Below are 17,047 nucleotides of genomic sequence, written 5' to 3' on the forward strand. Positions count from 1 at the left end.
ATCATGTTGAATCGTGAAATTTAAAGACGTTAGGAGGCTAACAGACAAGCTGTTCAGCTTTTATGCTAAAATGTCGAACTATTCCTTTAAGAGGAAGAGGAAGCCGAATCATCAGAAGTTGCTGCAAGGCTGTGACAGAGCTCTGCATTTCCATTTGTGCTCCTTTCTAACTGGCCTACATACAGACATCAGTATCACACACTCCTTTTTTCTTTTTTGTCCTTGTCTCTTCCCATCACGCTACATTCACCTCTCCTCCTCTTCCTCAGTCCTTGCCTCACGTCTCTTTTGCCTGCATCTTGCACAGTCCTTCCTGTCTCACCCTCCTCCTCTCTTTAAGACTTTATCCTCCCTGACAGCGCCGGTGTTTTCCGCATCGCTGCATCCGATGTTGCAGTGGCTCCAGCAGTTTTACGAATAATTGTCAGCGTTTAGTTTAAAGTGCAAAGAGCGAAACGAACGCTTCAGAATCCGAACAGCGGAAATCTCCAAGATGGAAAATGTACACAGATTTTCCAGATGTGGGAATCTGCAGCTTCAGGGAGCCTCGTCCACAAGTTTATAGAAACGTTTTAAAACAAACTTGCAAGCTTCGTTTAGCAAAATGTCTCACACACAAGAACAGTAACACGAGCGAGGCAGTAGGTGGCGCCATTTCCCAAAAGCATGATGGTAACATTTATCCTTTTCCAATCATCAAATGATGCATGAGCGCCTCCTGAACTGTAGCAGAAGTAAAACATGTCCAGGACCTGCAGGAGGAACCAAAAACCACACGTTTCTTTGAAGTTTCTAATAAAATATGAGTCTCCTCTGGCTGAAACGCAGAATATGATGATGTGCACATGGCTGTTATCTGCTGCTTTGGGAAAGATGGGCTGTTATCAGGACGCGACGTCCTGGTGTGGACGCCTCTGAGACGCTTTGCACTGCTCGCTGTTTGCTGGACGATCCGTCAAAGCTGCAGCACCTCCAGCACTGATTATATGGTGACTTCCATGGTTGGAGCAGCCAGAAGACTTTTGGCGAAGGCAGACATTTTTGAAATTCAGTTGAAGAAGCGGGAAAAGTGACATTTTGTTTTGTATACGGTTTGTGCTCTGTGTATGTCTCATGTAGTTTGAAGTTACACTCGCAGACTTTCCCCAGATAAATGCTGGATGTCCTCTTTGACCATCGTGTCCCTCTGTCTGTCCCTGCAGCTCTCGCCGACTGACAAGAGCTTGGAGTTTGACAGAGACTTTCGGATCAGGCATTATGCAGGAGACGTGGTGTAAGTATCTTAAAGTTTTATTTATTCAGGAGAAGCTTTTACCAATGATTCATGCTCTTTTCCCACATTTGTACATTTTTACATATTCATGCCGCAGAGCTGCCTACTGAAACCACAGCCTTGTGCTTTTGGCCACTTCGAGAGCAGATGGGAGTTGTGGTTCTTAAATCAAGCTTGATGGCTGTTTTGGGACGTGGGAACAACATTTTCTTCATCCTCTGTTCATAACCCGGGTCCCTCTGTCTGTTCAAGCCTTTGAATATGAGCCACCAGCCAGTTGCTTTCTGTGCAGGGATGCAAAAATCCTTTGATCCTTTACTTTATATAATGTCTTTGATCACTTCATGTAAATATAACAAACACTATTTGGGGAATTTCCATTTCAGCGCAGCGATAAAACTGTAACAAAACAGCGTCCGTCGAGGCTCAAAGAAGTAATGTTTTCATCCACGTGTAACACGTGTTAAAGCTTATGAAAGAATATGCTGTTAAAACAAAAAGCCAGCATAATCACCCTGACTTTGGCTTAAAGTCTAGCTGAAAACACAGTTGCTCGAGGGTTTTCAGGCAGAGCTCAGAAGCCTTAAAGAGTCACTTAACATGGAAAATGTTGCTTTTGCTCACCTTGCTGCAGAGATGTACAGGTGTGCTTCAGGACACCGTGACACTGCTGTCAGCTATGGATGGAACAAAGCCAACAGGTGCATCAAAGCACATGTCTGACCACAGCTGTAAGGGAGGCTGAGTGAGGTCAGAAGTGAAACAGAGGCTCAGCTCCACCGCGTTAAAACACGAATAAACCCAGAATGAAAATAATGTGGAGCAGCCACAGACACACACACCCCAACATGTAAACTACATCTCCATCGAATGACATCCCACAGAATGACAGCACCACTTCCCAATCCCCAAAGTACTTGGACGTCATTCAAATGAATAAATCACACATGCTAAGCCCCCAAAAAGTGCTCTCAGAGAAGTGTGTGGAGCCCATTTGTGAGGGCTAAGTGTCTGGCACCCAGGGGAGGACTCAGGCAGAGGAGCAGGGCCTGACTGGCAGGCTCGATTGGACCACTTAGACCAGGCACTTCTGCCGTCTCACAGCGTGGCGTTCAACAGCTCTGTTATTTATAGCAGTTTGTCATTAACCGCACACGGTACCTCAGAGTGCATGTTGACATACATGTCTGTATTTAGATATACTTGAACCACCATTTACACCTGCAGTTCAGGCTGGAGCTGCTGGTCTTATGGTGTTGGGAATATGTTCTAGGCCCTGAATACTGATGGAGCATGGTTAGATATAGATAAATGGAGTATTGTCCCTCTGTGGCCTCAGTCTGCACATCTTCTATTGGCCACTTCCAGCAGGATTAACGCTCCCAAGTCCCAAAGGGCTGCACCCAGGGCGGGGCAGGTTCCAGGGGCGGGTATGCAGGCTGATGAGGGGTTAGGGAACAGGTGCGTAGCTGGTCGGGGACTTCAGCTGACCAGTCTGAGGGCATCTGGTGGACGGCTTGAGGACAGCAGGTCTCAGGGAGTTTGGGGAAAGGAGCATGTGGGAGAAGTTTGCCTTGAAGGCTTTGTGCCAGACAGCCTTTAGAAAGTCAGGTTACATGGTCAGGTGACGCAGTATAAAGAGCGACAGCCGGCCAAACTTCTGCTTCTCCAGCCTCCATGAACACCATGATTTGGGGTTCTCCGTTGGCCTCCAGGGTCACCAGGTCTGAACCCAGTAGCTCAGCAGCGTTGGGATGTGGCAGCCAACAAGTCTGCAGCAGCTGTGTGATGCCGTCACGTCCACATGGACGAGAACCTCGAAGTCTGCAGCAGCGTGTTGAACCCATGTCTCAAGGAATTCAGGCTCTTCTGTGGCCTCTCGGTGTAAAGTGGATGATTCAGAGTTAGATTTAGATAAAGGTCAATGTAATCATGTAGGTATGACCAGTGCGAACATAACAGGTGTGTAGGTGTGTGTGTTGGTGCATACACATGCATTTACCTGCCTGCCTCTCTTCACAGGTACTCAGTGGTGGGTTTCATAGATAAGAACAAAGACACTCTGTTCCAGGATTTCAAGAGACTGCTGTACAACAGGTGACACACACACACACACACACACAGAGGAATACACACCGCTTCAGTCACCTCCACACACTCTTCAGTGTGTTCCTCGCAGCGCTTTGATTACACGACAGAAAAAACCAGCGCAGGACGAGTTCAGCTAATCTTCCAGCTCGCTCTCGTCTCGTCTCCTCCTCTCCAGTCCTCTGCTGTTCTTCCTCTGCTGAATGTAAATGTGAGGTCTAGTGATTCCTGACCTGTCTAATGTGCATTTCATGATACACGTTACACGGTTCAAAGGCGGGATGTTTGGATATCGGGCAGAAATGTTTTAACATGGGTGCTTATGACATGATGGACCACCTTTTAGGTCGGAGTCATTGAAGCATTGATGCTCGTTATGATCTTTCACGGCTGTTTGACGCCCAAAATCACTGATCTGTGCTCTGATCCTCACTTCTCCCAGCAGTCACGTAAGTGTTGTTGTCTCCACTCATACAACTCCGTCCTTCACGTCTCTTCTTCCATCTGTCCAGTTCCAACCCGGTCCTCAAGGGGATGTGGCCTGAGGGCAAACTGAGCATCACCGAGGTGACCAAGCGGCCGCTGACGGCCGCGACGCTCTTCAAGAACTCCATGATCTCGCTGGTGGAGAACCTGGCCTCTAAGGTTAAAGGCTTTCAGAATTTAGTTTTCTACAGGATGTGTTGTGGTGCAGATTTAAAACCAGACGTAGAATAAGTTGATCTCCATGAAATATTCATATTTTCAGGTTAGATTTGGTTATTTTTCCTGAGGAAAGTCTTTGCAGCACATGATTCATTCAAGGACTGCTGGAAATTTGACAATCCAAAGATCATTTCTGCCCTTACAGTTATGATAAAGGGTGGCAAAGTTTTGTCAGAATAAAAGCCTTTCAAACCTGCCGGCGCGTTGTGGTGTTCAGAGGGTTAAATCAGATAAAAGTGGCACACAGTGACTTTCTTATCACTCATATATGACGTCTATAGAAGTCTACAAAGACAGCCTGAGGTTTGGGCCGTTGTTAATGAGTTAAATACATTCTCCTCAGTGTCACTGACCAGTGCCTGCCTCCATGTACAACATGTGCTCTCTCAGGCGTCAGTGTGAATGACAGCAGTGAGTTATTGGTCAGTCCTGCAGGTTGAGTACACACATGCTCAGCAGTCGTTCACACCGTCACCCCCTGTTGCCCCATGCAGGAACCGTACTACGTTCGCTGCATCAAGCCCAACGACGTCAAGTCTCCTCTGCTGTTCGAGCAGGAGCGCTGCCGCCATCAGGTGGAGTACCTCGGGCTGCTGGAGAACGTCAGGGTGCGGCGTGCCGGCTTCGCCTACCGACAGACGTACCCTCGCTTCCTGCAGAGGTAATCACAGCGTCATTCTACGCGCCTCGGATTCATTTAGTTCAGGCGTCTCACACTCATTCCACAAAGGGCCGTGTGGCTGCAGGTTTTTCCTCCAACCAACCGAGAGCATGCAGTCTGACCAATCAGCTGTCTGAAGACTGAGATCAGCTGATGAAATGAGTCAAGTCTGGTGTGCTGCTGCTTGGTTGGAAAGAAAACCTTCAGCCACTCGGCCCTTTGTGGAATGAGTTTGAGACCTGTGATTTAGTTGAATGTGCTTGTTTTGCAGTAGAAAAACTTTTTGGAAGAATAAGTGTTTGTATAGAAAAACTGAATTTACATGTTCTGAATGCCTCACATAGAACAAAGACACAAAATGAACATTTAAACAGGGATAGAGTGCCATAAATACTGCAAATATGCTGATAATAATAATAGAAATAGGCTAGAAACAACAAAATAAAAATATAAGCCTTTGAGAAAAAGCCCAGGTTAAAGGCATATTTCATAAATTTCTGTATTGTCAAACCATATTAGGGTCATAATGCGAAGGATAAATGTTTGCTGGTGGGGACCAGCTTTAAAATCTGGGAGGAAGAAGTGATTGAGTAACACCTCCTCCTCCTCCTCCTCCTCACCTCACACACTCTTTATTTAGGCGTTCTGGACAAACATGGACCCCTAAAGCTGCAGGCTGGGCAGCCATGAAGGATGTTACGTGACAGGTCCTGACTGTGGGGTGTGAAGACGTGTTGTGTAACCTTCATCAGCTTGAATCTGATCAAGTCTCACAGCTAATCAGCAGCCGTCACAGAATAACGCTCGTCATTATCTTCTGCTTTCACCGTATTTAGTGTTTTTTGTTTCCTGCGAGCGTAATATTTCTCTCCTCTGACCTTGATTAAAAGCCGGCTGGATTTTAAATACCAGCGAGAGACGTTGTGGTGAAACTAGTCAATGATCTGCGGTGATAACTCATGTTTTATTCAGAAGCACCTGACATCACAAGTCTGCTGCTTCTCAATTGGCGCTAATTTGTTTGAAAGCAGAGAAACGATAATGGATTTCTGAGGCTGATTAAAAAAAAAGGTAATTCAGGCCAATATAAATATTTTTTATCATGGAAACAAATGTTTTTGATCAGATTCCTTAAATTTAACCCTGTTATTTATAAATAATAAGCAAATGTTACAGTAAACGAGCAAATTTGATTAAAAATCTGATGAAATCAATTTCAACATCACTTCCAAAGTAACAATAGTGCGTAATAATAATCCAATAATATAACTTTCATAAGAATATATCACCCTGAAAGGGCAATTCAGCTTCATGACTACCTTTTGTACATTTATTTGATACTATTTTACTTTATTTTAGTAATGTAATGCAGTACTTCAGTGTAGTTTTACTACTTATACTTAAATTAACCTGCAAACCTGTAATAAAATCATTAAATTCAATTATAAATTACCCCAAAATTCTCTCTGTGCAGCAGCTTCTTGTTGCTTCTTGGCTTTGGCACTGAAATCTGTGATTGGCTAGAATTGGTTGATAATGTCTCCAGAGCTGAAACTGTCTGGGGATTAATTGATTAGTTAATAATTCAACAATTTCAGACTCGATTTAACTGCTTGAGCTGTTTAATGAGGCAGAAACTGGAAATATTCTCTGGTTCTAGCCTCTGATGTGTGCAGATTTGCTGTGTTTTATTTTTTAAGAATTGAATCTTTTTGGTTTTGGACAGTCGGTCGGACAAAAGAAGACACACACACACACACACACACACACACACACACACACACACACACACACACACACACACACACCCCGAACTTGTAGCCTTGCCCTCATTCCCCAGCTGTCACACTGCCCTCGTAGACGCCATCATGGTGGACGGAGGATTAGGTAATGAGTCTTTTGCGTAACATGCTAACAAGTCATCCAACCCCCCCGGACGCACTAAGACTCGGTATTACATCACGGCCGACCTGCTGGCGAGGCCGTGAAGTGACACAGGGATGCAGTCTGTTCGCGGGCGCCGGGATGTTTGGATCTTTGGACCTGCTGTCTCAGAATAGCCTCATAATCTGTTTCCGTGTTGGTAGTTTGTGATGTGCTAAAAGAAACAACCCACGCGACTTACGAGAGCCTTGCTTTTGTTGGATCCCAGACTGAGACATGAAGGCATTTTATTATGCGACAGCAGCACAAGCTGTTTCTCAGCTCTGGTGACATTTTTTTCAACAAGCATACTTAAATTCATCAGTCTGTGGTTGAATGTAGTCTCAGTGTTGTGACTCCTTGTAACAGGCGTCCACAGGTCTTAAAAAGCATAAGGTTAATGGTTGAGATAAAGACCATAAGGCTTTAAAAGCATGCTTTAAAGGTTCTGTATTTCAGCCCAATTAGAGCACTGAAAAGACTCTCACAAGCGTAATTTGACCCTTTGCCCCCTGTGTTGGGCTGCAGGTGCACGATACAATAATTAATCCCCTTTTCATGTACTAAGTGATGTGATTTCCATGGCTCTGTGCCAGGGGCAAAGTCCCATGCTTCCTTAGTAATTAAGAAGATCTATCCGGCACTGTGCAGCGTTTCAGCGCACGCTTCTTTCCTCCTTCACACATCACGTGATCTGGAAAGAAAAAAGAAATGTAAGCCCTTTTAAACAAGCACACAGGAGACAGATTATTCAGAAACAAAACATCTTCCTGCAGAGACAGACCTTAAGATCCTTTTCAGGTTAAAAGATTAGTTTTTCTGGTGCCCGCTAGCGAAGGTAGCAGCTAATCAGCTAGTCAGCTAACAGTGCATTTCCCTGGTCTGCGGCCATGCTAGCAGCTCTTTGAGGCTGTGTTTGGTCACAGTGGGGCTAAATGCTAACATGCTGATGTCTAGCAGGTGTGATGTTTACCACGTTCACCATCTTAGTTTAAGAGTTAGCATGCTAACATTGCTAATTAGCACTAAACACAGAGTACATTTGAGGGGAATCTCAGTAGTTTTGCAGATATTTGAAATGTTGCGTCGACGTTTCACTAAAGATGAGCATCTGTGCAGAAATCCACGCTGCTAGCATGACTAAAAACACTTTATTTGGCCTTCAAGAAGTGTTGTGCCTTCAGGAAGTCTTGTGTTTGGTCATGATGGCAGCGAAGTCCTTCATCATATATTTATTAAGCTGGTGTGAACTAACAGCAAACACACCGAAAGAGTGCTAACAAGTTAGCGGTGTGAAGAAGGTCTCTGTGAACAGTAATCCAGACGCTCCTGACACGACCACGTTGTCCCTCCTGCAGATACAAGATGATCTCAGAGTTCACGTGGCCAAATCACGACCTGCCATCAGACAAAGATGCAGTGAAGAGGCTCCTGCAGGGCTGTGGGTTTGACCATGACGTGGCCTATGGGAAAACCAAGGTGTTCATCCGCACGCCGCGCACCCTCTTCAGCCTGGAGGAGCAGCGAGCTGAAATGGTCCAGAGAATCGTCCTCTTCCTCCAGAAGGTGAGTCCGTCCACCTCGTCATGTATTATGAGCTCACTGTGGCTTGAAACTGCAAACGACTGATGCATGAATGCTCTGACCCCATGCGGAAATCCAGCATTTATGACATTCATGCTGCTGAATGTAAGCAGGAAAGCTCTTGAGAAGCCCCCTATAGTCTTTATCTCTCCCTGATTCTGCCTTGAATTCAAAGCAACAAACCAAATGAGAAGCATCCTTTCAGTATTTGATGATAATGACAGAGTTCCTATTTGCAAACATCTGTTATTGTCAATACCTCTGATTGAGGTATCAACAGCTATTATCTGCTGACGGCCTCTCAATAAGACCATGAGGGGTGTTCTGGTTTCAAGGCCCGAGTCGAGTGTTCTCATTGAAATTCACCAGCCCGCATCCTGCATACGAATAACCTCGGAGACTAGCAAAACTAAAATTTTTATACAGGCGCGGCGGTATTTTTGGAGCTGATCTAATGTTGTATTTTCAGCGCTGGTCTCTTCTATCTCTCAGGGCGAATGTCTGAGTTTCACCCACACAGCTCTTGTAAAGTTGTTAGATGTGTGAGCGGCTCTGAGAATAATAATTTGAAATCTTTCAGGGTTTTGGGAATTAACTAGGACGGTCTTTGTATCTGATTAGTACAAAGCAGATTTGTCCTTATATCATCGTTAAGCTAAATCTGTTTGTTGTTTTTGGTTTGCTGGTCCGGAATTAACCTCTGCAGCTCACCGTTTGTCAAGGGACTGTAAATATAATGAGAGTTTCTAACTGTGTAATGCTTTCATGCATTGGAATGATCTGGTCGGGTGGCTTTATTGAGCTCCAAGTGTGATGAAATCGATTATTTTTCACATTACAGAAGTTTGCCGCAAAGTTTTATACAGTGAATTACAAGAAGAGCATTCAACCTTCTGTAGGAGCAAGAGCTAAAAAGTATATATTTACCATTTACTGCAGCTCCTCTCATGCTTTCCGATGAGTGATTTGATTCATTGGATTAATGCACCTTCTTTTGGTCCATCCATCCGTCCATCTTCTCCCACTCCATCCGGGGCCGGGTCGCGGGGGCAGCAGTCTGAGCAGGGAGGCCCAAACCTCCCTCTCCCCGGACACTTCCTCTAGCTCTTCCGGGGGGATCCTGAAGCGTTCCCAGGCCAGCCGAGCGACATAGTCACTCCAGCGTGTCCTGGGTCTTCCTCAGGGTCTCCTCCCGGTGGGGCATGCCTGGAACACCTCCCTAGGGAGGCGTCCAGGGGGCATCCGATAGAGATGCCCGAGCCACCTCAGCTGACTCCTCTCGATGCGGAGGGGCTGCGACTCTACTCTGAGCTCCTCCCGGGTGTCAGAGCTCCTCACCCTGTCTCTAAGGGAGCGCCCCGCCACCCTGCGGAGGAAACTCATTTCAGCCGCTTGTATCCGGGACCTCATTCTCTCGGTCATGACCCAAAGTTCATGACCACAGGTGAGGGTAGGAACGTAGATTGAGCAGTAAATTGAGAGCTTCGCCTTTCGGCTCAGCTCCTTCTTCACCACGACAGGCCGATACAGCGACCGCATTACTGCAGCCGCTGCACCGATCCGCCTGTCAATCTCACGCTCCATCGTCCCCTCACTCGTGAACAAGATCCCAAGATATTTAAACTCCTCCACTTGAGGCAGGAACTCTCCCCCAACCTTTTTTGGTCTAGTAGCTCCAATAGGCCTGCACAATATGAGGAAAATCTGCAATGTGCCATAAAACTGTTCAAGTCTGCATATGAGCTCTACAGGTCCTCCAGCTTTAGGAGGTACACGTCTAACATAGACCCAAAGAAACGACGATTTCAAACGTGCTTTTGTTGAACAGGTTGCTCGTGAATACCGTGCCAGCTAAGCCAGGCGTGGTCAGTCGACACCAAATTAACACCAGTTGATCTGAGGGTAGGTTTCTCCACCCGCACTCAGTTTTTAATTTGTCATCGGATCTTAAATCAGATCTCCACGCTGGGCTGAGAGACACGATCTGCTGTGATGAGAGAGGCTTTAATCTGCCACCTGTTGTCATTCATACAAAGAGTGAGCGTATTTCAATGTGTTTCATCAGTCAGAGAAAATAGTTTTGACGAGCGGCTTTTTATTAAACCTCGTGTGTGTTTGGGCGTGGCCGCGTCGCCTCGTATCGACGGCTTGGTTTCACGGCGCTCTGCTGAAGTCCAAACAGATTGAATTCTCACGTCTCCGTGAGCAGTACGTCTGTTCTCCCCTCAGCTCGACATGTTTCGAATGATCTGCTGTGAATATTGATCGCTGCTCATGTGCCTCAGCCGACGGTTATCCCGTCACGCGTCAGTGCCAGTGTCTCCGTGTGATTATGGTGCGTTCGCTGACATGCTGTCAGACCAGCGTGCCGAGCGAAACTTTGTCACTTTGATAGATGGAGGGGTTGGTTTGGAAACTGCACAATCAAGGATGCACCATGCGAATCGCCTGGATGCTTCAAAATGCCCCCTGTGACTGACAGCTAGCTGTTGGTGTATGTGTAGAAACACACTCACCGTCATCATCACACGCGGGAACCATGTGATTGACACTTATGTGTCTTCCCCTGCCCGTCATTACGTTAGAATCACGTGGGCAGATTCCTCCACACCGTGTGTCTACCCCTCTCCAGCCTCTCAGACATGAAAGGGTGTTCCAGCCAAATTGGTGGATCGATTGGTTGACCTTTATTGATCTACGTGACCCTTCGCGGCTCTTCCCACAGACGGACCAGACGGGTGTTCCCTCCACCTCTCCCTCAGGAGGATCCTATCTTGTATCTCCGAGGATGAGCGGGCTTTGATAACGAAGGGAAAGCCCAGAGGAACTGCGGCTTTTCCACCAAAACAAACCTTGTTGGAGCTGGCCTATTTAAACGTGCCCTCTGTCAATGTTAAGGCCTCCACACGGACACTCACCGGCACACACACCATCAAAAAGCAATGTGACAGCAGCATCCATTGACTCCTGTATCTACCACGCTGTTAGTCAAACAAACATCCCAGCCTGAGTCGGATCTGCTGCGCCAAGCAATCCCCTTATCAGCACCTGGCACACCACACTGCCTTATGCCAGTCGGGACGGCAGTGCCAGCACCGTCAGCCTATGACTGAGGCTCAGACTCACTCCTCGTCCCACCGTTTGCTTCATGGGTTTATAATGATGCCGCTCAGCTTGCCCCACAAAACACCAAAATAACACAGTCTTCCTGACGTCGGGTCGAGTGGCCTCCTGTAGTGCCACTTCCTGTCCAGACTGGGGGAACATTGTGTTTTTCTGGAGCTGCACTCTCATTTTAGCCCTTTAAATTACCGTGACCTCTCCTCCTTTGAGGAGGGGGAGTAGCTGGAGGAAAGGACTGGGGCGGGAGGAGGGGAGGAGGCTCCTTCACAGCTCCATTTAATCCTGCCGGTCTCTCCATCCCTCGCTCCTCTCTTCATGCTCTCTTACTCATCTTTCCACTCTCGCGGCGCTGCAGCCGGTCAATCCGCCCGACCTAAAATTCATTGCAATCAGGCCTGGGTGAATCCCCGGTGATTGCTCCACATCCTCCTGTGCGCCATCCCACATCAACAACACCGAAACCTCTCCGTCGGACAGAGCCATCTAATCATTACCGCTGGAAGAAAAAGGCTCACGGTCCGACATAAATACAGATGTTATAAATTAAACATGGCCCACCCCCACCTTCTCTCCACGTGAAAATGAATATTTCATAAATTCAAGCTCAGCCATCCACATCACATTAACTGTCGGCGCTTGTCAGAGCAGCGACGATGACGAGAGGAGAGACTCCCCCCTCGTGTACCCCGAGCTGGCGCCTTAATTGCTTTCCAAAGCTTTACATCGTCTCCGTGCAGCGCCGGGTTTATCAGACGTGGCAAGTGTTATGTCTTGGGTAGTCAGCTTTCACAGCGCGGCCACGGGGGGGTTTGTCTGAGCGGCGGCTAAATGAAAACATTTAAGGATGAAGAGCCCTATTTTTTTACTTTGCGTCCTTTCCCGATGGATAAGTCATGTCTTGAGGCGATGAATTGACAAATAAAAGCTTGTTTCTGGAGAGTCTGGAAACGGGGCTCGTCTGCGGACGGCCCTCTGGTGACCAGCAGGCCGCTCGGTGCGAGGCTAGCACTCCTCTCTGCTCAGCCGGCCACAGCTGATCTGCCTCCTGCTAGACCTCGGCACAAACATGATCTCTAATCCCGCGATCCCCTCCGAACCTGCGAAGTGTCTGAGTTATCATCCGGAGATATCACCTCCAAGAGGACTTCAGCGGATGAGCGCGCTGTGGCAGATCAAAGGTGGACGGTTTAACGTCTTTGTTCGAGTTACACGGCTGGATTTAGAGGAGAGGAAGCGTGTTTCCTCTGTTCTCTGCAGGCTGTGATGTGAAAACTGACATTTCTTTCCTCTGCTTTATTGTTTCCACTGATTTCGGTGACTCGAGCTCTTTTTTCTTACGCTATGAGACGTTCTTGCACTTATTCTGCAAACCTCCAGCGTGTTGTGTTTCCAGAGGTCCTTGGTCATGTAATCAATTTTCAAAGGAAATTTTCAGAACAAAATGAAAGCCACAGCATCAACTGAATTTGTGCCTTCTTTCAAAGCCGTAGCCTAAAAATATCCCACAGCACATAAACCCTTCGGCAAGTATGAAAACTCTGAAAAAGACCTTGACTGTGGGCCTCTCTCCATGGCAACTGACACTGCATGGCTCACAGCCAGCGTTTACTTGTTGTTTTGTCTTTTTCAGATTTTGCTTCCACTCGTCAGCCTGCAAAGCCCAACATGAAATCTTATATTTTAACAACTGAAGTTTTCAAAATAACAGAAGACAGACAGGCGACCTGATGGCTTAAGGCTTTAGGATGCTTAAGAAACACTATTCCAGTAAGATAAGTTAGAACCAAACCTCACTAAATATGTAAGGATGACAACAGAAAGCCACACAAAATATTAGAAAATAATGTTTTAAAGAATGAAATGAATGAATGGAAAAAAACACACTGATGGTCAGTTCAGGGCTGCAGCTGATACAATAATGATAATGAACTTTATTTTATAGCTCCGTTCATACAAGAGCTGCAGCTCAAAGTGCTTCACGTAAAAAGACACAGAATGAGCATAAAAACATGGTGTGGCTTAAATAAATATTTAAAAAAGAGGCTTATCAGTTCACTTCATGGACACACAGAGCAGTGTGATGAGAAACCAGTAGGAAAGAAGAAAACTCCTTTAATTTTCTGTTGATCGACTGATCAATTAATCAGCTTTAATCAATCCCATCTGCACGTACTGAACATTCACAGTGATTAAGAAAAAGTCCATTTGTGTTATTAACATCTAGTCTTATGTAGAACATCCTGTGCAGATATTCAGAAACATCACCCTCGTACTCGTCTTTCACTCCTTCACGTGGACGCGAAGCTTCAATAAGTCGATTTTATTGTGTCCTTCAAACGCTTTTCAATCGCGTCTGCAATATTCTCCCAATCTATTTCGTCCAGTCCCATCTAATTGATGGATGGGCCGTCCAGAGCCGCTCAATTTAATCTTCGATACTGGCCCTCCTAATTAGACCGCATTGTTCCAGATCAGTCTGTGGATCAGTGTGAGCCCACAGCTGAAATGCCAGAATGGTATGATACTGGGAGTCCTGATTGAAGGTAAAGTGGTGTTAGTGTTACTGGTGGGTGTGCCGCTCTCACTTTATTGATGTATGATAATGGGCGCCGGCCTGTGCCCCGGCCCCGTGTCTCCCTGTGACAGCCCGTGGTCGGAGCACGTTGCAGCCTCGCTAAATTGTGTCACGCTCCTGATTCCGCCGCCCTCCGCCCACCGTGTGCATCGAGCGTGTCGCTGGAAAACCAGCTCAATATCCCCAGAGGATGTGGAAACTCGGCCTTTCAGCAGTGGGCCGCAGTCAAGTGTGACGGTGGCGCAGACCGGCCTATCTGTCTTTCCATGTCGGAATTTGGTCACGCTTTTCTCCCCCTCGAGGTGACGGGTGAGGGGGTTTTCATCGGGCCTTTTAAACTGCGAACACTGCAGTTTATTAGCGCTGCAGCCGCAGTAGCAGACGCTCAGTAGCCAGTAATGGATCCTGTCTGTGTTCTGCTCCGCTCAACGTCTCAACCAAAACCCCCCCCGCTCTCACCAGCCGCCCTGGCACAAGTGATTTGTGAGTGCTTTTACCCAGCGCGCATTTCAAACCAGCCAGCCCCCCAAATAAAACCAGCAATCTGTCCCGCTTTGTTGCAACGAAAGATCCCCAATCTGGCTTTGATGAGCTCGTAAATCCCGGCCTGGAGCGCGGCGAGGGCCGGCTCCATGATGGCAGAGTCTCTAAAAGAATGATCAGATGGCTTTATTGGCCGGGAGAGCGAGGGGGCAGACCGTCAGGGGCCTTTTTATTGGCCTGATTTATCCACATTCCCCCGAGTGTCATCTTCATCAGCTCACCAGCGTCACCGCGGCCGCCCTGCTTCACTGTCTGAGGAGCAGAAAATGTGTTTATGGTGTTTGTATGGGCGGCGGGTTGGTCCCATCATAACTCTGAGCCCTCGCCACTTTCCACCTGTCACACGCCTAAACGAGCCCCCGAAGGCAGCGCAGGCAGTTCATGTCATTCGTTGTTGCTTCATGGTGTTTTCTGCCTCCCGCCTCTCACCTCCAGCTCCACCAGTTTACAACTTAATTAGTGATTCGCAGCGTAGATAAACACAGTTGTGGATCTGGCACAGGCCTGAGCACCATATGGATGTTACGCAGGCAACGTCTTCACGGAGCTCGCACTGAACATCTCATTTGGCCACTTTTTGCTTTGTTTGATGTGCCACAGCCCGAGCAACAAGCAATAAAACGTCAGCTAAATCTCGACCATGTGATGCAATTACCTCATCAATGATTGATCCCTAAAGACAAAGTGTATAAATATCAACAAAACAAAAATACAATGAAGACTAGTTGTGAGTAGTAGTAGTGATATCAACAAGTTCAGTCCAGATTGAGGTGGGAGGAGGCAGATGACTCATAGAAAAAATGTTAAAAATGTTAATTAATAATGTAAATATCAAGTAAAAACTTAATTGTTTTCTGGGGAATGTGAAGTAGGTGAACAATAAAACAATATATGAGGCCAAGAGATTGTGAAAATTTACACACCGTGCACCAACCAACGTGCACCTGTAACAGTTTGTCAGGTATTGATGGGCTGATCGATGCTTGAAGTATCAATACTGCTCATGCTAATTGCTGTTTTAGTTACCAGCAGATGCATTTCCGTGATGCTGAATCATCATAAGACTCTGTAACACTATGCCAACGCTAACGCTGATGCTCTTCAGAATCGTCTGCAGCCCTGAGCCGCTGCTTTCTGCCACTCAATGAAGGAACGAGAAAAATGTCATGACTTCGGCTGCTGAGCGCACGAAAATAGTCTGGTATTCATCAGCGAGCCAAGCCGACATTCACGTTTCTGCTGTGTGTCAGAGTGAATGACAGCGTAGAAACACTGTTCCTGTGCAGTGCTGTGTAATTAAAGCCAGATTCATGTGATCCTAATTCCATAATTCCACCTTAAGTCCATCGTCCTGTAGCACCAGCGAGGATCGCGGTCGTCCTCATGAAGCCGCGATGCACGATATCAAACGTCTGCCCGGCACATTGAAAATCAGATTTCTCTCCACACAAATGGCTTTTTAGTGGAGGTATGCCACGCGGCCGCTTCGCCGTGCAGGTTATCAGTTTTGGCGTAAACAGGAAATTATTTTTATAACTGTGAGCAAAATCCTGGCGGCGATTATAATGAAAAAGCTGCACATCATAAAAAATGAATTAAGAATCACATAAACTAGTGATATGAGTGTGAAATGGAGCTCGAACATTGAAAAGAAGGCCATAAACAAAATAAACTGCTGTATTCACACAGAATTTTATTTACTGACCTTAAAAGGCTCAATTTGACTGCACTCTTAGTCCAGCATTTACACCATGGCCGCTTTGACAGCAGCGTTTGACCCTAAAACTCTGCTTAATTTACCGTAACACTCAATATGGATGAAGTAACTTTTAACCTCGTCCACAGAGGCGGCGAAGTCAGGGCAGGCTGCAGAAACCCGTCCATTCCTCCCAGCGCCGCCACCCCGAGCATGTGGGAGAGTCATCTCAGGGGTCGATTAGCGATGAATATGTAGTCGCTCCTCTTTTCTCGCTCTCATCCATTATGTATTAGAAACAGTGCAGCGTGCAGGAAACGCAGGAAAAGGTCGTCAGCAGCCATTTTGCTGGAGAAGCACCTCATCTGAGACTTGAGCGGCATTAGAGGAGCTATTTTTAGGAATAGATGTTGTTTGTTTGGCATGAAAATGAGGAAATCACAGAGAATACGTAATGTTGAGACACGCATCACGAGCTAAGACAAACAGCTGTTTTCAGATGTAGGATTAATGTACGTGTCAGCCTGTCAAGTGTGTTTTAATCAGACGCAGACGTGTGTGAATCTTCTCAGCCCATAAAGGAGCACGTTCAAATCACACAGCCCAAAGATGGACGCATGTTGAGAACAGACCAGCGAATCGCAGTTCGTGCAGGTCACGACGGCAGAATGTCTGATGCATGTAGATCTAAAATGTGTGTGAAGAATCCAGCATGTCCTCTGCGGACAGTGACAGTGACAACAGATCAGCCTGACAGAACATGAGCACACTGAGAGCAGCTCTGCATTTCAAAGACGTGGACAAAGGAGAGCGCTGGCGTCTCTGAGGGACAGTCACAGCACCGAAGAATCCGATTCAAAGCACAGAAAAACAGAC

The 17,047-nt window shown here is 46.7% G+C and overlaps 1 protein-coding gene across 1 annotated transcript in view; it reads left to right on the plus strand.

Annotated features, from left to right (window-relative positions):
* myo1d (myosin 1D) overlaps nt 1–17,047 on the plus strand; it is an 83,067-nt gene that overhangs the window by 34,785 nt on the left and 31,235 nt on the right. The window contains exons 12-16 of the mRNA XM_070990503.1: nt 1,203–1,273; nt 3,296–3,370; nt 3,874–4,006; nt 4,561–4,727; nt 8,009–8,216. Coding sequence (XP_070846604.1) covers nt 1,203–1,273; nt 3,296–3,370; nt 3,874–4,006; nt 4,561–4,727; nt 8,009–8,216 — 654 coding nt within the window. The remainder of the gene's footprint in view (nt 1–1,202; nt 1,274–3,295; nt 3,371–3,873; nt 4,007–4,560; nt 4,728–8,008; nt 8,217–17,047) is intronic.

Source organism: Chaetodon trifascialis, chromosome 21 (genome assembly GCF_039877785.1).
Source record: "Chaetodon trifascialis isolate fChaTrf1 chromosome 21, fChaTrf1.hap1, whole genome shotgun sequence".
Classification (NCBI taxonomy): domain Eukaryota; kingdom Metazoa; phylum Chordata; class Actinopteri; order Chaetodontiformes; family Chaetodontidae; genus Chaetodon; species Chaetodon trifascialis.